The sequence below is a fragment of the Bombus flavifrons genome, chromosome 13 (genome assembly GCF_040668555.2).
Source record: "Bombus flavifrons isolate JBK064 chromosome 13, iyBomFlav1_principal, whole genome shotgun sequence".
Lineage (NCBI taxonomy): Eukaryota > Metazoa > Arthropoda > Insecta > Hymenoptera > Apidae > Bombus > Bombus flavifrons.
In genome coordinates this window covers 7,947,613-7,969,123 of record NC_138454.1, presented here as the reverse complement: position 1 = coordinate 7,969,123, position 21,511 = coordinate 7,947,613, and the positions used below count along the sequence as shown (strand labels likewise).

The 21,511-nt window shown below is 37.6% G+C and overlaps 2 protein-coding genes across 8 annotated transcripts in view; both read right to left on the bottom strand.

Annotated features, from left to right (window-relative positions):
- Window positions 1-21,511, bottom strand: part of LOC138186346 (neurofilament heavy polypeptide-like) — a 57,300-nt gene that overhangs the window by 28,552 nt on the left and 7,237 nt on the right. For 3 of the 7 annotated variants that reach the window (XM_069126153.1, XM_069126154.1, XM_069126155.1), the window contains 9 exons: window positions 20,386-20,474; window positions 19,938-20,230; window positions 17,444-17,482; window positions 17,308-17,352; window positions 16,355-17,230; window positions 15,967-16,036; window positions 15,488-15,703; window positions 15,159-15,402; window positions 13,469-14,713 (listed from right to left, as the gene is read on the bottom strand). In XM_069126153.1, coding sequence (XP_068982254.1) covers window positions 14,531-14,713; window positions 15,159-15,402; window positions 15,488-15,703; window positions 15,967-16,036; window positions 16,355-17,230; window positions 17,308-17,352; window positions 17,444-17,482; window positions 19,938-20,230; window positions 20,386-20,474 — 2,055 coding nt within the window. In that variant the 3' untranslated portion in view covers window positions 13,469-14,530. Of the gene's footprint in view, window positions 1-13,468; window positions 14,714-15,129; window positions 15,403-15,487; window positions 15,704-15,966; window positions 16,037-16,354; window positions 17,231-17,307; window positions 17,353-17,443; window positions 17,483-19,937; window positions 20,231-20,385; window positions 20,475-21,037; window positions 21,263-21,511 lie in introns of those variants that run through there. The other 4 variants (XM_069126149.1, XM_069126151.1, XM_069126150.1 and 1 more) reach the window with 3 other exon arrangements.
- Window positions 562-5,976, bottom strand: LOC138186359 (uncharacterized). Its single transcript, XM_069126185.1, has 3 exons — window positions 5,710-5,976; window positions 3,372-3,432; window positions 562-2,243 (listed from the first exon to the last, which is right to left on the bottom strand). The coding sequence occupies exons 1-3, from the start codon at window positions 5,717-5,719 to the stop codon at window positions 1,955-1,957; spliced, it is 360 nt and encodes a 119-aa protein (XP_068982286.1). The 5' UTR covers window positions 5,720-5,976; the 3' UTR covers window positions 562-1,954.

Sequence of the window (21,511 nt, the reverse complement as noted above, 5' to 3'; positions counted from 1 at the left end):
AGGTGTGTACTACATATTAATATTTAGAAGTTCTCATACACAAATTACTTTTGCATTAATTTACATTAATTTGAATTGAAGTTATATTTTATCAATATTACGATTGAAAGAGATATCATATAACAAGAAATCAAAAATAATTTCTGTGATAAAAAATGTATATCTCCAATTCAATAAAGTATATTTTTTTTCAATATACAATTCTTATAATTCTAATTACACTTTACAGTTCTTATAATACATATATGTTTGTATGATGTTTCTACAATTAGGCTAGCAATATCTTCAATACATAATGTTTATTTTCTAAGATTTTACTACAAACGTTATTATTACAGACTATTATATGATAACAGAAACAGTAATCATCTATTTATTTTGCATTCTTTGAAATATTGTTCCATTTTTTCATTATCAAGTTGAACAAATATATACTTTTGATTCGAAAACTAATTTTTAAAGATTAGAAAATAACATTATCGGGAAAAAGAGCGAGATTACATATTTTTTACATTGCGTGCTCGATTTATTATATTGAAGGAGTTTTTAATAATAGCGAGGTTAACATATATGCCGAATATTTCTATTTATATACTTTTTTACATATGTATATGTGCATATTTCTATAAATGCCTAATAATACCTAATTTATGTCAATAAAAACTTGATGCAGTGTGCACGTGAAAACAAGAAAGATCATACTCGTGATTTGTTGGTCCGTATTTAACTCGAACCTTTAGTATTTTATAAGATACCGCGAAATAAGGTTCTCAATAACGATTTTTTTTTACTGTATAACTGCATTGTAAGGCTTCTTGTGGATAAACACCTTAGACGATGAGAAGTACCATATTAAAAAAGAAATCTATTTACAGAAAGTTTACGTGTGTTACGGCAGGCTTAGAGTCCTATGCTATCATATGTATGTATGTTTATGGTATATAAAATTATTTACTTATACATATGGAACACTCAAATATACAATGCTATAAAATGTAGAAGCTTGTACTTGATCGAGACGTACTACGTAGTTATGATTTCGACGTTTTTCTTGGAAATGAAAATATCCTATAAACGATCGCGTATTAAAATCAGTGCTAAAACCGAAGACTCTCGCTATTCAGGTTAGTACTATACCTCGTTCCTTGTTTTTTGAAAGTTTGTACTACACTTTTAGGCCAGCCATTTTTGCTGCGTATGTTCATACATCGGATACATCTCATGGTTTCAAGAATGTATACCGATTGTTTTTTATTATTGTCTTATAGAAGAAGTTTTTCAGACTTCATGATAAACGCAAATCGAGATAATCTTCTCGAACTAATTAATTTTGAATATTGTGCCAAATTCTTCTAGGGTAATGAGCAATATAACCAAGTTTCGATTGATCGTTTTTACTTTTATAAATCCGCTGTTTGCAAAGTAGAAGTTTACTTTTTATGAAGTAAAAACGAACGTGGAAACGTTGCGGCGCTTCGGATGTAATTAGAGCGAGGCGCAATAACTTCGTTTCACATTTAAGGACTGAACCATCGCGCCAAGATTTTCCTCATGGCTATAAAGTTCTAACCAAATTTTCTAAAGGTAAGCAGTTGTTGATCAAGAATTTTGTTCCTAATTTTCGTATAATTTTGATCGCTTTTATTCAAAGCAACATTTCGCATTGCAAATGGTTGTTTAAAAATAATTCTCATAAATTTCATTTTGTAGAAATTAATAACCTTTATCCATAGAAATATGCTTGTTTAAAAAATAGTTTTCTCTTACATTTTAACATTGCTGTATTTTCTGTTCAATCGTGGTATTATCAGTATCGCAAAAAAGTATTTTTAATCTCACGCAACATTTTTCGGAAATTTTGTAATTTGCCATCGCATTTAAAGAATCGACGCGCATCGCGAAGGCGCGGTGGTCCCAATCATACAACTGCTTTACGCGACCAATAATGATAGAATCACGCGTGCGTAGCTCCCACTACGTTTCCGGTTGCTGAGAGCTGCTCTTCGGCCTCCATCATTTTTAACTTTCTCACTACTTGAGCATGTTCTTCGAGTAGCCTTGCGAATTCTCCTCTTCTAGTTTCGGCTTCCACTTGCATTTGTTTAATTTTTTCTCGAGGTCCGCCTGGACTGTCCAGTGGAGTTTGAGGCGATGAATTCTGAGAGCTGTTTACATTCGACAAACCATCTAAATCCGAGTTCTCGCTTGATATCGAATGAGAATCGACGTCATCCACAATTAAACTGTAAATTAAAGAGAACATTGAAATCTACAATATCTCTTCTATCGACAACTTAACAATTAATATTTTTATCGACTATTGGTATGATTTTTAATTTGGGAGATGCACAGTTTTCGTCTTAATTTTAAGTAAAAAAAAAAAGGAAAACAATTAAAACATGAATTTGAGGCTCGATTCAAGCACGAGATATTTTCGGAAAAGATTATTGTCGCTGGATACATAGATATTACTATTTGCCACGATTAATAGTAATCAAGTAATTGTAATGAGTAATGATAATCAAGACGTCTATTCTGTATTTTGAATTTCAGTTTTAAGAGCGCAATTCGCTGGCAAAGAGGACGTGATTTTTATAGTTGGTCTAAACTATCGACGTTCTGCCCTGCAGCATTCTAGTGGCAACAATTGTCGCTTGCGTCAATGTTACGTCATTGGTACTGAAGCACGTAGTCTAGGCTATGGATAACGAATTGATTTTACGTAAAACACTGTATTAGAACCCTAAAAATATTTCAGTAATATTGAAGAAGGAAACGATATATACGAGACTTTTTATTATCGAAACGAAAGTGTCGGTTTAATTGTACCGGAAGAACATTCTGTTGGGGGGAAAAGGGGAAAGGAAGAGAGTCTACTCATTTGCGTCATGATCTATTATGCTGGCTGAATGCCGGCTGCGATATAGTGATCTTGATAGAAACATGGCAATTTTCGTAATATATGAATTATTATTGTTAATCTACAAATCATGAGATTTCGAAATCGGAAAAAGTATTTAAATAAATAGACTTGTTTGTTATTAGATTATTGGGTGATCAACGAAGTCAAAATCGACGTATTATTTGTGTACTAAACTAAATTCATGTTTTTCATTCGTATTTCATTTTTTATTACTGCAGGCTTTTGAATACGCGTTTAGAGATGTTTGCTTGATTCGATCGAGATAACTGAGTATATTCTTAAGTACACTGCGATCAAGGATTAACGTTGACTCTACCTTCTCCTATTTCCGTCACACGATATTTTATACGTATTTCTTTTTTGTTTCTTGCTTTTTATCATTCAATATCGATCAAAATCAGTTGAGTTTTGCAAAATTTTGATTTTATAAAGATTTGCTGTCGCTTACCTGAATGCACCGTAAATTTCTCTTCCTGATGCCATCGTCACTGCGATATCAGGCAACGACCCTGAAACAAAGAGTCCTATGTCTGTGACGTAAATTCATTAATTCCGAAGGAATATACAAACACGTGAACGGGCAAAGATTTATGATAGGATGATTTTGCGGATAACGCAATATATAGTGACGTTAATTGGTTTTTTAAAAACTATTCTATTTTTCTCATCGAGTGACAAATAGCTAGGCCCATAGCTCTGACGTGATCGTTGTATTCTCTGTGTCGAGCTAAGAATATTATTAAATACTATTTAATTTTAAGACAGCATAACACGGATAACGTTTCGTTCGCTTTGCCAGACAATGAGATTCTCGTACGTACAGAGTACATATCGAAATCAGTAAATAATTTGTGAGCATTTTGGCAATTGAGTCAAGATGGTTGACTCGATTGTTCAAAGAAATATATAGTCGCGTTACGCTTTATATCGTAGAACACTTCTCTGGCAAGGGCACGATGCGTAAAAGAAGCTTCATTTATTTCAAGACAACGGACATACATATCGGAAAGTACAACTATTCAGACTCGATATAGCATAAGACAATGCTTATCTTGGATCGCTCGTGGAAAAAGATTTTTCCCAGAACAGATTAAAACAGCTATAAACGATTCAATGATAGTTACTTTATTTGTGGTCTGTAATTCTTGTTTCCTGTTTGCGCGAAAGAAGCAAAACCAATTTTCGATCGAAACGAAATCAATTGTCTTCGCGTTGGACGAAAATATATTATCTAATATTAGCATTGACACGCTATCATCTACGTTTATCATTTATAAGGCCAACAATGTGATTTCCAGTGATTTTCTTACGTAAATTGCATTGCATCGTTTTATTTAACGAAGATCGATTGGCATGCCATTGATGTATTAGCCGTTATCATCGATCATAGAGCAAACGATAAAGATCCTATAAAATATGCTTTCGTTCGAAGAAGTTGTTAGGTCAAAAAGAAATTGAATCTCCGGTAAAAAATATTATTCGTCATAATAAGCCAATAAATAGCCGACTATTTTCTGTGAACGACGTGTACAAATTTATCTGATGGAAGCGAACCAAATCGGGTGCATTTACACGTGTACGCTTCACACGTCATATCCTACGTTACGAACCACGCGAATTTCAATTATACTTTACTGAATGCATTTCGCCCTTGCTAGTAATAGCAGCGTTTAAAAGTTCGACGATGAGGTCAGAAAATGAGAGCGAATCGAGAGAGAAGGTGCATTATCTGTGATAGCTAATTGCTGAGAAATCGTGATTATCGACGGCTAGCGCGAATTCGCCAGAATAATCGATGATGTATAAGGAAGATGGTATCCCGATCTGTCTAAAATAGAATCACGAACGCGAATACGACGAGATCGAAACCTTGGCCCCATAGACCAAAGCTTACGTCTGTTTCGTTGATAAAATGATTAATTAAGCACCGCGTGAACTAAATATCTCCTCCTATTCAGGCATCGAGATCTTAACGAGCAATCACCTTGGAAACACATTTGACCAACGATGCTACATTGTGTGTGAAGGATGTTAATTACAGTAAAAAAGATGCTCGAAAAGAAAGTACCTATATGTAATATTTCGTTACTAAATGTTCTTAAATGTTACTAATCGTACGTTCGGTTATACGTATAGCCGTGAAACAGCTAAACACACAGCTTTACAAGCTATACAGAAGGAATTTTCTTTATTTGGTAGAAGCTGGGAATCGACCTTCGTAACCACACGGGAAGGAGGATCGAGCTCGAGCGAGGAGTGCTTCGCGACCTTAGACAATGCGACCTGCACACGAAATATCCACGAACCGTGACCACTTCTACGAGCTAAACGTAAGAGAAACGAAGAAGGTAAGAAAGTCACGAGCCGACAGAGAGGAAAGTATCCTCTCGTATTATTACACCGGATAAACGTCAATGCCGTTTAGAACCAGTTGTAACGTTTCTACTCGAGATTCCTGTGTCGATCTCGAGCTGAACATTTTCATGGCGGTCTGTTAAAAGCACTTCGCTCTAATTGCATACCGGAATCTTTGACTCAAATGTACGAGTAAAATACACAAGTTAATACACAAGTGTCTGGACCATGCCTGCACGAGCGTCAGTTTCGAATGTCAGCAATTTCTTTTCACTTTCTTTTTGTTTCTTCAAATAAATTTCAAGCGAATGCGGACGAATTCTAGCGAGACAAAATGACTAGACAACGAACTTTTTATATTTTACGAAGGCGGCATCTAACAACAGTACGAAATTTTGATGGAAGACGAAGGGATAAATGTAATTACTTACCTCTGACCATCTGTGTTCGACAAGTTCCTGCTGTATGAGCAACTTCTCTCGTCTCTTCTTCCTCCTTTAAATAAAAGTTAAGGAAGAGTTTGGCAAATTTTCTATGCTTGATAACGAACAGTATGAGGGGAAAAGAACAAAAGATCCTTAAGCAAAATAATACGTTTCAATAGATAGGGCAGTGAACGCATCCAAAGACACGACACGGCAGAAAGCACAACGTTCACTACTCGAGAGACTCGCGCAGACTGATCTGCTTGGCCTCTATCGCCGCGCTACAACCTCAACAGCAGGTTACCGCTTTACCGGAGAAGGGGGATGCAATCGACAAATTTTATTTCATGCTACCCCGCCTTTTCCTTCTTATATTCCTTCTTTTTTCATACATTCAAGAAGCTTCCGTTTTCATTTCGTTCATAGATATGCTTATTACTAATCGAATGCCAAAAGAATCGAGACAATGGAATACGCGCCGTTGATACTTTTACAAAATTACTAACCGTGAAACGATGTTTTGTCCCAAGATATAACAATTTTTCAATGAAAATTATGAAATCGACGTATAAAATTGGCTGTATTTCTATTCTTGCGCGTCTCATTTTTAACTCCGTTGATCTATTTTTAAACGATCGGTCGTTATTGTTGTTAAATGATTTCATAAAGCGTCGTCGAGTATTCGTGCACAGGCAATTAACAATTGTCCGTAATTGTTTTTCTTCGCGATTCTATTCGTTAATGGCACGTCGAAACAAAAGCCAGCGAAGGAGAAAGCAATTTATGATAGAAAATCGGATTGCGCTTGAGGGAACCGTACGAACGAGAAAAATCTTTTTAAAGTGACAAACTAGCGACAAAAGAAAAGTAACTGACTATATTCGAATCAATGTTTCTTAGAAGCGGATATTGGCAGCTTATTTAACTAACAGATGAATCATTCGTAATGACGTTCATACTTCTCTCTGAATTTCGATTTATATCTTCTGCGTAATAAAATTGTATTTTGCACGTAAAATCAAAAAACAGGAAGATAACTGAATTCACGGAAATCTCATTGAAACAGACGTCTAGAGGATATGTATATAAGGAAATGAATATTTCACGAGCATTTTAGGGTTCTCTTTGAAATTAATTCATCTATTTGTTAATAAAAGCAATTTTTGCTCGTACAAGAGTTCAATAGTCGATGTTTCTATGAAGTCAATAACAAACTCTTAAATCGCTAGTTCTCGATTATAATCCGGGTGTCCCGTTGTTAGTCGATGCACGTGACGCTACGTGCTAGTCGATGCTGTAAATGGATCGTCCATTAATATCACGTACAATGTATTCCGAACGAAAGGGAATCTTTGATTGGATGCCCGTGAGAAGTATCTGGGTGATAATGAGCGCGGATGCGCCAGGAACGCGAGCGATCTATGTCGGATTTCAGGGTCACCACGAGACGAAGACCATACAACTCTTCGAGGAGTCCAGTGGTAAATTATTTCGGTTGGTCGCTAATTTTGTCGCGGTATGCCATACCGCGCAGAGAGCGCGGTGGTTAACCATTGCTACGTAGAGCGAAACAGCTTACTCGTTGTCTGCGTCCTTCCACGCTTATCTCCCCGTTCTTTGCTTTCTTCTCCCGCACTCTCCTTTTCTATTTCTTCGTCTAGGTTTTTTTCAGGACATTTGCTGGACGATTGACTACCTATTTTCGCTTGTTAAAGTCAGCTAATCAGTCAACATTCTCCTGTAGATTGAGAAAAGCTTATAGTTTCAATGAGAGGCGCGAATTGCCCTGGAAATGTGGAGATTTCTACAAGAAATGTATGTGATGTATCGTACAACAGGTTATCAAAGACGTATTAACTTTCTAATGGAAATAACGTGAGCCCCAAATAAATTTGATCCAGGCATAGCGAATTAGTCAATAAAAGAGTTAATTACGTGACGAGGTAGAAAATAAATAACGCGGTGACTATCCAAACTGTACCTAAAACACGGTGTGAAATCGTGAGAAGTTAATAAACGCAAGTGCGTCAGCGATAGCAATCGTCGAACATACCTGTATGTGTGTGTCAAATCAGGAACGAAACGAGAAGAAATTGTAAGGTCTTCGATAAAGATGAAAATGAACTGTCTTTGAGATAAGTATGTGCGTCAATACTGATACTGTATCTTATCGAGCTCTCCCGTTTTTGCATAGATCGTAATCTTTGATCGCTGCGAAAAATCATTGTTAAATACGTTGCAAGAGATATATACGTTAAGTGTTCAATAATTTTGTTCTCAGAGATATTTTGCTATTAAAGGAAGATAATCATTTTGACCATCGTTGACTATATACCTACCGTGGAATATATTTACATATTCCGTTTTTGCTCTATGATTTAATTACGTGCAAGAAAAGTCCGAATAATCTGATAACGAAAAGACTTTACTTTGAAACGTGGCAACGTCATTTTCCGTCAAGGTTAGTGTTGGTACCTTGCCGAATTGTTTTATAGAAAACACATTTGTTTCTGTGTAGAGATCAATCGCAAACGTCGTAGAGACGCGTATCTATCGATTTATTTAGAACGAAAATTTTGAATTTCTACAATAAAAGCTCTCGCGTATTAGACAAACGAAAAGGGATTAAGACCTTGGTTACCAGACCTTGGATTCAGAACCTGAGTTAACGCATCAGACATTTGATATCGAGGTTAAATGTTCCTCTTCGGTAGAAAGAAGAAGAAAAAACGAACAGTTTGTTTCTCTTAGCAAAAATTGCGAGGGCGTCGAGATTCCACGCATACTGATTCAAGTTAATAAATTCAAATTTTTTCATCCGGAATTCCGTGCATTCATCTATTCTAATCACTCAAATTCGTTTTCTCTCGAATTAAATACTTCCTGGGCAAGTTTTACCAAAAATCGCAACTATGTTATAGTTATGTAGCTTCAACCGTAACGCAAGTGGAATTTTTGTGTTGTCGCGAATCAAATTTCGACTTTTCTTTTTATTTCGATCACCGAAGAAAACGAATGCAAGGAAAGTATTTACAGCGTTTATCGAGGCGCCAGTGATTCAAGATCGTCTAAATATTTCGATGCGTAGATCACGATTAAGCTTACATCATAAATATTTTTCAACAAGAATAAGTTATATATGAAAATCTTTTCCGGCAGATTGGAACGTCCGGTCATGCCGCGACGTACGCTGAAAGTCTATAAGCTGCTGAAGAGTATTTTTGTCCGTGGATATTATCGATTGCATATACCCCTGATTCGTCCTCCCTTTCTCTTGCACATCGAACGTATAATTTGAACATATAGATTCTTCTCCTTATTTTATTTTCCGTCTATGTACGAGTTCTCCTATTCCAATGCTGATAGACGTTTTATGCGTATCGTTTTAAGTTTGCAAACATAGATCGCGTTTTGTTTCAACTTTACACAGACTGACATAACATGACGTAAACAAAGGAGAGAACCCTCGGAGGAGAAATTATGTTTTATCACAAGTCTTAACACCTCTGTACATATTTTGTTCTTAATAGTTTTAACAGAGAGCTACTTTTTAGGTTTGCTTCTAGAAAGAAATTATCGATTCTATGTACATGCGGGATTGCGAGACGAGAATCAAGATATTTTCAAGCGGATCTAAATCGATTTCGGTATAATTCACAGATCAAATCGTATTAGAGAGGAAGAGTTTGACACGGTGGAACACGAGGTCGGTTCACAGTTTGTAAATTCAACGATGAGTGACGTGTCTCAATTGTGATTCACTGCAATGCGTCACAGTGAATAGAGAATCTTATTCTTGGTTCATCGTGGCTTATTGTTCGCAGTCACCTACTTTCATTTGCCCAATTGTATCGTTTGCTTCGCGCAACACTCTATGAACTATGTGTCTGTATGTATTTTAAAGCAGGAAATTTCACTCGGTTCCCGCAGCGTTCGAGAAAACATTTATTTTTCAACTACGACACGTTCACATTCCTAAAAGCCTTTCTCATCTTCCTAGCATATCTAATAAACAGATGGACTTTTTAAAAAACTACGCTATCATCGATTTGATGGAAAGTTCCTGCTCGTGATTGGCGGAATTTTACCAGTTTACTCCTATTTGACCGTATCACGTACTATAAATAGGTTTAAATAATCACGTGAGGCTTGCATACTGACGTAAACGTATGTAGTATTGTATAGAGTATCCATTTCCTAATATTAAACTGATTTTAAGCGTAATCGAGTTTATCGACGATAACTCGATGTAATCAAATAATTGGAATTACTTCGTCGTTGCATATATGTATATAAGGCGGCAGAAGATATAGAAGAAAGTGACAAAGTTATCTCGAATTTACGTCTTCTCTGGTTTGATCTAGGCTTTTTTACGCGAGAGCCTTTTAAACCTCTCGGTTTTAAACGCTGGTGTGAAAATTCAATGGCACTCGTTGTTTTGGCCTTCCTCTCAGAGAAATCGTAAATTTCGTAAATCGTCCACTTCGTTTGACGAGCCTTTCCAAAAGAAAAGCTAAAAACACTCCGATTCTTTTTTTCCTTGTGTTTCGCCAGATTTACGAGAAGTTACGAATACGCGGCTCCCGCCGATCGAACGAGTACCCGTAAAAATATCCTTTCGGAAGACACAATAAAACATGAAATAAAAAAATTTATCGCTGTTGATTACGGTAGAGTATAGCTTTTGTCATTTGTTTATTGTTTACCTTTCACTTTTACGATTGGCCTTTATGTGACTCGATGCTTACGCCACTGATTTCGCGCTAAAGAATCGGTAAAATAACGTAGACTTGTAAGAGGAAGGTTGGAGTAGTACGAAGTGAGATTACATGGACGAGAGAGGATGAGAGACCCAACTTCAACACCAAAATGGCGGAGACCTGGAGGGTTGAATGTGGCACGTGTTTGACAGCCTAACCCAGTGGCGTAACAATAAATTTATACCTTTTCAAGCGTTTGCTAATAACTATCTCATAACTCTGATTCGTGGCATGTAGATAAATCGATTTACGATGTTGCGAAATAAAATGGTTAAAAGTAGATAGCTGCTCGTACGTATGTAGTTTCTTATTCGATCGACCAACTTGGTTCACGCTGCCAAAAAGGAAAAAGAATAGGACATCGGAGCTTAAAGTGAATGTTATTTTATCGATTGATGATCGAGTTAAACGGCGCCTTGTTCGTTCTAAATAAAATTTCAATAAATAAAGCGTAAGAATACAATCGCAATGGAATTCGGGTGTAATACAGATACGTTTCTCTTTTATTTGTTAAATATGTTTGGACTAGGAGAGCGAAAGATACTAACAAATAATCATTAGGATGTCGATAACATTTTTTTTATCATTATGAACTAAGCATTCTATTTCGACATTCAGGATTATCGGGAAAATTCTTATTGCTGTTTTCTGAATTCTACGCCTCTGAAGCCCGACCACCCCCGCGTACCACCCCAAGTACACCCCTAATGACGTCATAGGACAGTGGCGCCAACAACTCTGTACTGACGTCAGTCCTGAACATTGGGCAACTAAGTTTCCTTCGCGCTATGAATTCCACATTTTCCCCTTTCGTTTCGTACGTTTCGTACGAAAGTAACAAACAATACTTTCACGATATTGCGTTCCTTTCCCATTATCAGTTGATCTTTCGCGGTCTTTTTATATTTCATTTATTAGGAAACGAAGCATCGCGCGCGCTTAGAATAGAGTAGAGTTTTACATATATCGTGCTATTATCGAGTCGGCGTAAAGCAGTACCTCTGTCATCGATTCATCATGACGACAGCAATGACGATCTCACTCGTCGCTAGTTATACGAGTTATAGTTGTAATTATTTTACGTCAAACCAATTGGTTGGTTCAATTTATTTTTCAATTTAAACTATGGCGTAGCATATCGGTACCAGAACCAGTAATCTTCTAATCTTTCGCATCTTTTTACAATCGCGATGAACCATCCATACAATAATCGATACGTGTTGTTCCTTACTTTTTTTACCATCTTTTCCATTTCTTTCTTTTTTTTTTTTTTGCCGATTTTCCGCTTTGTGAAATTCGGAGATTCTTGAATCGTTGAAGAGAAGGAGCTGTTGTACTCGTATATTTCACAAGAGAGCACGGTTCCATCGGTGAATCGACTTTTCTAAGGTCCCGTTTGTGCTTACGTTCGCGCCGCACTATTCACACAATTCATTGTCAATGTCGTACACACAGAACGGGGTGATACTACGAAGATGGCTGTTTAAAATCTTTCAGTTTTACGGATATAACTCGCTTTAGAAATATTAGTACTGCATATATCATTTATCATGCGAGACGACGTAAATGCGCTGTTTATAAAGACTTCCATAAATATCCCTTGAATGTTTATTACGATTGACGTTTGCGTGATGGAGGAAGAAGAACAAAGATGTACATATTTAGTGGTGAAACGATCGAAATTCCTAAATATTTGAACAAGTAAGGGAAAATCAAGATATCCAATATTCCGAGAAAATTTATTAAAAGATCTTGACGTTTGCCATTGACGTCCCTTAATTGAAAAATAATGCGTTCAACCGCAACGTTTTCAATGTGTAACTCCAAATTTATGTATATATATATATATATATATATATATATCCATACATGCATATTTGTGCTTACGTTGCATCCTGCTTTCTCGACGATTCATTGCCGACGACGATTCAGTGATATGTATACACATCGTTCTCTGCGAATGGACGGACGAACGAACGCGAATCCCTCTTTTTATTGTCGCGACGATGACGTCAATTCTCTCTAATCTCAGCGCTCATTTCTGAAAATTATGATAGTACGGGTAGGCCAACGTACCGTCGACGGACGTTTAGGACGATCATCGGTTTCCTGATTACGACCCTCCTGCCTTGTACAAACGATTTTGCCTTGTCGCTTACGGTTTTTCGTTTTGAAAATCAACCAATCGATACAATTAATCGTATGGCATTTAATTCAACGTTATTCATCATTTATATCTTAGTTAGAACGTTATGAACATTTTTTTCTTTTAATTAAATACCATTTTCTTTGATGTTTGACGTTTGACGTGATTCTAGAGTTGCGTATAAATATGATAACGTTCGATGATCGTATCTTGTGTTCCGCCCTCTGGCTAGCGTTAATTCTGAAGAAATTATGATCCGCTATCGATGGTCACAATGTACTAGTAAAATTTATGTATGTATGTATGTGTTTTTTAACATAGATTTGCCCAGTCTTTGTATTAGAAACGATATTATGTAATATTAACGAAAGTCGAGATATACGCGATTGTTCTTCCTATGAAAGCGACCTTATAATTGTGGCATTTATTTTTTTAACATCGATTAAAAGAATAATAATATTGAAGATGAAGTTTAGGTAAGTATAAGGATAGGAAGACCCAAACTGTGCGGACCTGGACTAGCATACATTGTACTTATACTTACACTTACTTAAATATATTTCTATTATACATTCATCCACTGGTTCCTCTCTATTCTATTCCGAGATAAACTTCAACAGGTATAAAACGGCTTAACGAATCGTTTCGTTCTACCATGTTTTCATTTTCTCTATTTTACACAATCAGGATTTACCGTAAAAATAACTTTGCCGATGTTCATATTCGACGTAGGACTTGAAGTTACAAAAAAAAATCGGTTTTGAAGTTTCCACAGTCTCATAGATGATAGATGTACCTAGAAATGGACAGATGTGAATAAAGGGAAATGTGAAGATGATAATAATATATCCTTCTCGAATACTCATTTGTTAATTTTTATTGCTATAGAGGTGTAATCGAAATAAATATTATGTGAATATACAGAGTGTGCTAGAAATACGAAAAGCACTGTGCGAATAAAGTGTAGGAACATCATGACAATTGATAGATATATATATGTTGTTCGCCACATATTTCTGGTTTTCTTCGTAAAAAAACACGCTAAAAAGGCTACCATTCAAAACATTGCGGTAATATTTTGCATAATTATTTAATTATTTAATTCTGCATAGTTATTATAAAATTCTGTCGACTTTCTATTTCCAGCATAACCGATATGAAATTAATAATTTCTTACATACTCGTTTTCATTCGCAATTGTAGTATACATTATTTATACGTTACGTAAGACCTAGGAAAGCATTCTCTGATATCGATTAAGTGAAATGTTAGAATAAGCGTATACAGGAAGATAAATTACAGGAAATAAATACGACGATATTATACAATAGTCTCTATACTCTATATAATTGGAACATTCACTAAGCAATTTCTTCGCCTGGGAAATAAATAATCATTTCCTTTTTCCTTTTCTTTTTCGTTTCCTCGTTCCTTTGCTTTTCCTTTTTCTTTCTCGTATCTCTGCCGCTCTATTTGCATATCTGTATTTGTGATCTATACAATTAGATTTACGTGTAAGAATATAATATAAAATTGTTTGATGATGGACGTAATGTTAAATAAATATAGTAATGTAAAGTTCATTAAGAGGATCATTTTCATATGATATTTAACCATAAAGTCGTTGCTATAGACAAACCAACAAAAATCGATATTCATTCTCGATTCGGTGGTTCTGTCTCGACAGCAATAAACCATACGTACGCATTAACAATAGATGCAGATAGTTTGAAGCTGATAAAGAAGAAAAAAAGACTTAAAACGATTTAAATTGAACGACGTTTGACGATACCCGAAATTGACAAATGTTCATCCTATTCTTGTACGCGATTTAATGAGATGCAATGGTAATACTCGGAACGCGACAATGATAGCATGTACCTAATGTTTGTAAGGAGGAGACGTAATTTCTGAGAAGTTTTTAAGCATCTTCTTCAGCCCATTCGAAACTCTCTTCTCCACCAGACGTTACTTCTTCGATGTTTGGCGATTCTTCGACGGCATTCCCGCCGGTTACAGGTTTGCTTTCCGCTCCTTCTGGTTCCTCGACGAAAGGATCTTGTGCCATCTCAAAACGTTCTTCTTCCTGCACATCATCTTCGACCTTCGTAGAAAATAGCAAAAATAAGGTATAATATTAATATTATATGTAGAATCGAGGAAAAACCGCTGAAACAGGCAGAAAGCAGTAAAAGAGCTGACAGACCGGGAGGGAGGGATAATTCCGATAGGCCATAATCCCGTGGACCTTTAGGACATTGGGAAATTAAAAAAGATGTACTTGACCATCTTGGATCAACAGCTGTAAAGCACGTGTACGTTGTAGTAATACCAAAAACTCTGGTATAAAAAGAACATCTTAGTGGAGAGAGTGGTCGGTAGTCAGTAATCAGTAATCACTAATCAGTAATCATTAATCAGTAGTCAGTAGTTGTAGTTACGACTTAGTTGCCACTAGTTGCAGTTGCGAGGAAGCTGCGAGTAGTTGCGGGTTAATCGTTACTCATGAGTTGTCGAGACGTTGTTAGTTATTGAAAATTGGTATTTACCCTCGTATCGTCATCTGTAACTGGATCACAGAGCCTTTCTTCCCTTTCTTGATCAGTGATATCGCTGGTTATCACATCGTCTTGAAAATGTTCGATGTCTTTCACTTCATCTGGATCGTCGAACGTAACATTCGCTAACCTTATCTCTGTTTCCTCTTGGTCACGAGCCTTCTCGAGTTCTTCCTCTATGATCATTCGCTCCTGTTCCTTTAACATAGCCGTTGTTCTAGCTTCTGCTATTTTCCTAATATACAAAATTATGCATCAGTTACATCATACGTGATTCACAATTCAAAAACACATATCTTCTTCTAATGCATAAATTATACCTTTCTTCCTCAAGTATTCTTTCGGTTTCCAATCGATTAGCCTCGATTTTCGCCTCCTCGGCTTTTCTTTCAGCTTCGGCCTTTTCTTGTTCGACAATTTCGTCAAGATGCGCCAAACGTTCCTGCGCTACCTGCAATGCTTCCCATGCTTTCATCTCATCCGCTTCGAGTTTTGCTATTTCTTCCTCGGCAGCCTGTTTCTTTTCTTCCTCAGTCCTATAACAAATCATCGAAGGATCGCATGAAATATTTTCAGTGGTCGATTATAGCGTCATTACTAGATACCCGTGTTCCGCCAGCTCAATTACGATTTCAGTTCGACAGAGGTTGAAATTTTGGCTAGTATGTCGATTGCAAATCGATTAGCAGGTTACCCGGCCGAGTTCAATGTTATGATGTTAATCGTTTCGTCAACAGTCCTACTTCTTACATAATATCGTAACTACCGATACGTGCCAATTTTACTAAAAACTACGCACCTCGCCTCCTCAACAGCTTTAACAAGGTATTCCTCTATTCTTTTAACCGCCTCTTCCTTGTCATGTTTCACTGAAATTAAAATCTTCTTATTAACTGGTCGATCAAAATTTTCCTTGCTTAAAAATTTTAATTTTAAATCGACCAACTTTTATTTGTGCAACGTCTCGCGCACAATACACTACGGTACGTTTTCAAAGACCGAACAAAGGAATTATATACGATACAAAACGAATATCATGCAACATAAAATAGATTTGGGAATAATTGTACACTATAATAATAATCATAATCATCTGGTTACATTTTATACTCGCCAGCTGACTCGGTATGTCTACCTACAATTGTTTTAATCAATTCTTAGGCATCTTCTTTTTCGGATCAACATACCAACTTTATTTGTCGCCTTCTTTTCGTCTGTTTCGTCCGACTCACTTACACCTTCTGTAGTTTGAGGTTCTGAACTTGATTTCGGCATAGATTCTTGATTGGTTTCTAGCTCGGATATCGGTTGCGGCCCTTGAACTGCTTCTGATTCTGACTCTTGCAAGGCTTCTGTAACCGCTTGTATAGATTCCGCTGGATTTTCCGAGTTTAATTCCGGTTCTAACGATTTCGCAGGTTCTCCAAGTGGCTCAGGTTCCTTCACAGATTCCACTTCCTTCATGGATTCGGATTTTTTCACGGGCTCTTTTATAGCTTCCAATTCTGGTTCTGATTGTTTCACGGGTTCTGCTTGCTCCGCAGGTTCTACTTCTTTCGCAAGTTCCGCTTCCTTCACAGGTTCCGGCTCCTTCACAGACACCGTTTCCGTCTCAGGCTCTGGTTCCTTCAAAGGCTCTGGTTCCTTGGTAGGTTCCAGTTCCTTCGTAGGTTCCGGATCCTTGGCAGGTTCGGGTTGCTTCGCAAGTTCCAGTTCTTTCGCAGGTTCAGGTTCCTTCGAAGGTTTCGCTTCTTTCACAGGTTCCGGCTCTTTCATAGGTTTGACTTTTTTCGCGGATTTAGGTGCTTTTGCAGGTTCAGGTTGTTTGCTGAGTTCGGATTCTTGCAAGGGTTCGGGTTGTTTTGCAATTTCTGATGCAAATCCAGCCTCTTTTATAGTTTCCGGTTTAGATTGAGTTTCGTTTACCGGTTCTAGCTCCTTTACAGATTGTAATGTCGAAGCTTTGGTTGCTTCGTCCTCTGTTCCCTTCGTTTCCGCTTTTCCTCGCTTAAATCCACGTTTCTTTTCTGGCTTTGATTCCGTTTCTTTATCTGTTTTAATTTCTACAAGACACATGGAACGATCACGATGTCATGTTTTTATGGAACATGAACACTTGGAATTTCAAGAAGAATCGTACCTTTCCTCAGCGTTGATTCATCCAAATCAGGTTGCAACGCTCGCGCTAAAATTTGTCAAACTACGTGAACAAGGACAACGAAATAACATGTACAGGTTGCATTTATCGACGAAAGTTAGTGAGAAATATTACTGACCCTTCCGTAATTCTCTTTCCGTCATCGGCACATCTGGCGCTATAGAATAATACGAAACGTAAATATTCAGTTAACGATCAAGATTCCTGCGAGGCTATATTTCTGTATCTGAAATAAACACGAGTGAAAACGCGGAGTAAAGCTGCGATTAAAACGTTAGCCAGGGCAATATTTGGGAAGTGTGTTACGATACAAAACGTATTTGTTAATTCATCATGTCCTATCGACACGGATAGGATGCTTTACAAAGATAAAGCAAATTAATATTTACACATACGATGGTGTGCGACCAATGAATTAGAATATTAAAAAACTTTGAATTCGAGAATATCGGCGATGAAATTATTTCTGCGATGTATGATATTTCCTCTTACGACGAAATATTACGACGTAATACGATTTGCAGAAACGATGAATCGGATTGTTGTCCTCGTTTTATCTCGGTTTTGCGTTTGTCTCCGATTATACATACGTGGTAACGATGATCGTAATACGATGGTCAATGAATAAAAACACACGGTTTATACTTAACATGTTTCAACTTGAGTAGCATTTGCTCCTCCGATGGGAATTTCACGTTCGTTTGTGTTACAAATTACATTTTCATTAGGATTATATTTAGATAGCGCTCGTAGCACGAAATGAACTCGTGCGAGACTCTTTCGTCCCTTTTGATGCAAGATTGTACGATACTGTGATATCGCTCTTGTCGTTACAGTGTCGTTACTGTTACTATTAAAATTAATGTTTCTTTTCAACAACCGAAAACCACTCAACTTCAGTTCAGAAACAAAATGTCAGCCGGCCTAATTATTAGAAATGTAGGTAAAGCACGTAAGGAATCTTACCTCGAAGCAATGCATTCACTGCTAAGCCACTTCTTCTAATTTCCCGATTTTTGTGCAAGGGGAACAATTCACGGTGCTGTTTTAATCATCGGTTATGCTTAATTTATTTGGACATTTTCTGGCAAGGTCGAACAGATTCAACGAGAAACGAAATAATGAACATCGTATTAACATCCAATATAATTACAGATTACTCGAATCGTGCGTAGAAATTTCTCAAAGAAATGAAATTTTGCTCAAACAGAACGATACAAACGATTACTCGTAACTGTTATTACGAAATTACTATCATTCATAGAAATCGAATTAAGTCGACATAGACGTGTCTAACTTTTAATGAAATACTCGACTATCAGTCTCGGGTTTTTACCTCAGGCAGAAATACTTTCGGTAAAGATTTTCACACGCGATCGATCTTAGAATAAAGAACATGTTGCGCGAGTCATCTTTGTATAGAAGCGGGAACGTGCGTTCCCAAATTAAAAGGCGATAGTTTCGTAGATTTAAAAAGTGGAACGATATTTAACGCGAGCGTAGTCACTCCTCTGCGGGTGTCTCGTTTTCTTTCACTTCCTCCTCCTTCTTTTTGTTTTTTGTTGGATCTTCGTATAGCTCTGGAACTCGATCCCTCCATCCTTTGCCTGAAACGTTGAAAAAAGCCGAACTGGTTCTTCTCTGCCATTTTTACCCGCGTGTACGTGTCCCAGTCATCCGATTCTGCCTGATACTGAAGTTTGTCTTCGTGCAAAATCTTGCTTTCTTTTCGGTTTCCAGTTTCAAGCCGCGTATCGTCGTGATTGCCGTTTATTCCGTTAATGTGCGCGGTGACGATGAAGATGAACAAAGTAAGAAAAGAAAAACGTACGGAACCGTTCGATGCAGCATAGACGAGAAAAAAAACAATGTTTTGTCTCACACCTTCGTCGCTACATACATGTTTCATTAGACACAATATACATATATATATATAATATAACAGAAATGTACAGCCACGAACAAAATACGAGGAAAAAAAAGATAAAGAGGAAACTACGTAACGAACGAGGAAAAATACGCTAAAATATAAGAATAACACAGCACAGCAAAAATTGTCAGATAGAGCGGATCAATGGCAATCCATCCAGAAAAGAGAAGAAAAAGTAGAAAACCGAGCGGGAGAGAAAAAACCAAAAAAACGTACACACAACGGCGTCACATGGCCGCTTTTATTTTCCAAAATTTTCTTTAAGATATATGTGATAACAGAGCGCGAGGGAGATTAATGCCAAATGACATTCTAATTCTTTTTCTTCTTTATCCACATCGGATAGTAAGAAATCGCTTTGCATTTATAATTGCACGTTATATTTCGAGAGAGATAATTAGTGTCATTCGCGCATTAAACTTTCCCGCTATAACGTACTACTACGTATTCCTATTGTTTCTACATGTTTCGTGTTCGAATTCAGTAAATTATTGGTTGATTTGTACCGTCTGCTTCATATAGACGTCAATCGCAAAGGAAAGCTAGTGCACTCGAGAGTTTTTCTTTTCTCGAATCGTCATACGTGTCGTCCGTGTCCGATTGTCAGTTATGGTGTTCGTAACCGTCGTTGCATTAAGTATACATAATCGTGGCGTCGCGTCGGTATATCGAAATTACTCACAGGCGTTAGCCGCCGCCTCGCGGTTCTTGCTGTAGTAACTCAGAAAATTGACATCGTTTTTGACGTCCGAAGGACGTAAATCAGCAACCTTGAAGTAGGGTTTCCTGACCGATTGTGGCTTGCCGGCGACGTATTTAACGCAAGCCAGATTACCGAAGTTACCTCGATCGGGCACATCATACCAGGAAATCGGCTCTACCGTGTCTTTCTTCGCGTTGTGTTTTCCAGAGATTAATCGACGGACGTAATTCCCGCTGCTCATACGTTCTGGTATTATCTCTTCCTCGAAGTCGCTAAAAATTAAACGGTTCGTATTATCGTGCCGTCAAATGATATATTTCGGAGTATCGATCGCTACGCGATTCGATCGTCTAACAAATGCTTAGAATCGTGCTCTAGGATTGCTTTCATTTTCGTTCTAACCGCATAACAATCGCTGCTTAAATACCTTGCTACAGCTCGTGGAATGAAGACGTGAACTCGTCGAAGAAGAGAATCCACTCTCGCACGTATTTCCCTCGCCTCGTCGTCGAAGTACTGCGAAGAGAGACACGTAAAATATATGTCGAACGAAGGACCACTCTCTTACGAGAGGAATTATATATATATATATATATATATATATATATCTACTACGATTTGTTCGTTATTCGGTTAATCCAGTTGACCGACTCTATTGGATTAAATTCTATATTCTGGAATGAAGAGACGCGACAAAGATACGATACGAAGCTATGAATTTCAGGTGTTAAGCATGCTCCGAGCGTAGTCCTCCAAACACGAAATTCGTACAGGCTGTTCGAAGAATTAACAATGCTCGCAGAGTCAAGTGCGACTCGTCAAGTATCGATCATAGGAGTGTAAAAGCTCTACATTTCTCGAGATGTCCATTAAAAAGACGACGCGATTCCGCCGAACAAGGATGCCAGATGTTGCGTGTCGAAGACGAGTTGAAATCGTGAAGAGACACGACGACGACAATGATCGGTGTAATACGATCGATGACATGGATGATGACTGGATGACGCTCATGCTAATGGCCACGAATGATGACGCTGTTTTGCACTGAACAGATATCACGAGAAACGTGGCAGACTTACGATGTGATCCTTGGATCGAAGGTACTTTTCCGTGTAGGATTCGGTCGACGGTCTTGTCAGGTTGCGTATCCTGTTGATCTCAGCTGCAAGGACGCTGGGACGTACGCGCGCATGAACTCTTATCGGTACCAGACTGCCGCCATGGTACACGGTATGGTACGGCAGGTGGATTACAGTCACGAGCCGTTTATGAGCCACGTATGGCATGCGAGGAATGCTTCTCAACTAGAGGCACGAACTCTGCTTTACTAATACGTCGACTAATTGTTACGTTCCCAGCGGCATCAGCGACAATTAGCTTCTCACAAGCGTACTCTTGTCAAGCTCTCACTAGCTCCATTTAAGCGTATGATCTTTCTCATTCTCGCCTTCTTTCTCTCCCCCTTTCTCCCTTTCTCTTTTCTGTTCCTCATTCGTTTCCATAAATTCGTTCGAGCGATTAGTAGCAGAGCGCAATAGGCAATCGATTAGATA

Coding starts and splice junctions, on each gene's coding strand:
- LOC138186359 (XM_069126185.1), bottom strand. Junction 2,244..3,371: donor GAAATTTACGGTGCATTCAG/GTAAGCGACAGC, acceptor TTTAATTTACAG/TTTAATTGTGGATGACGTCG.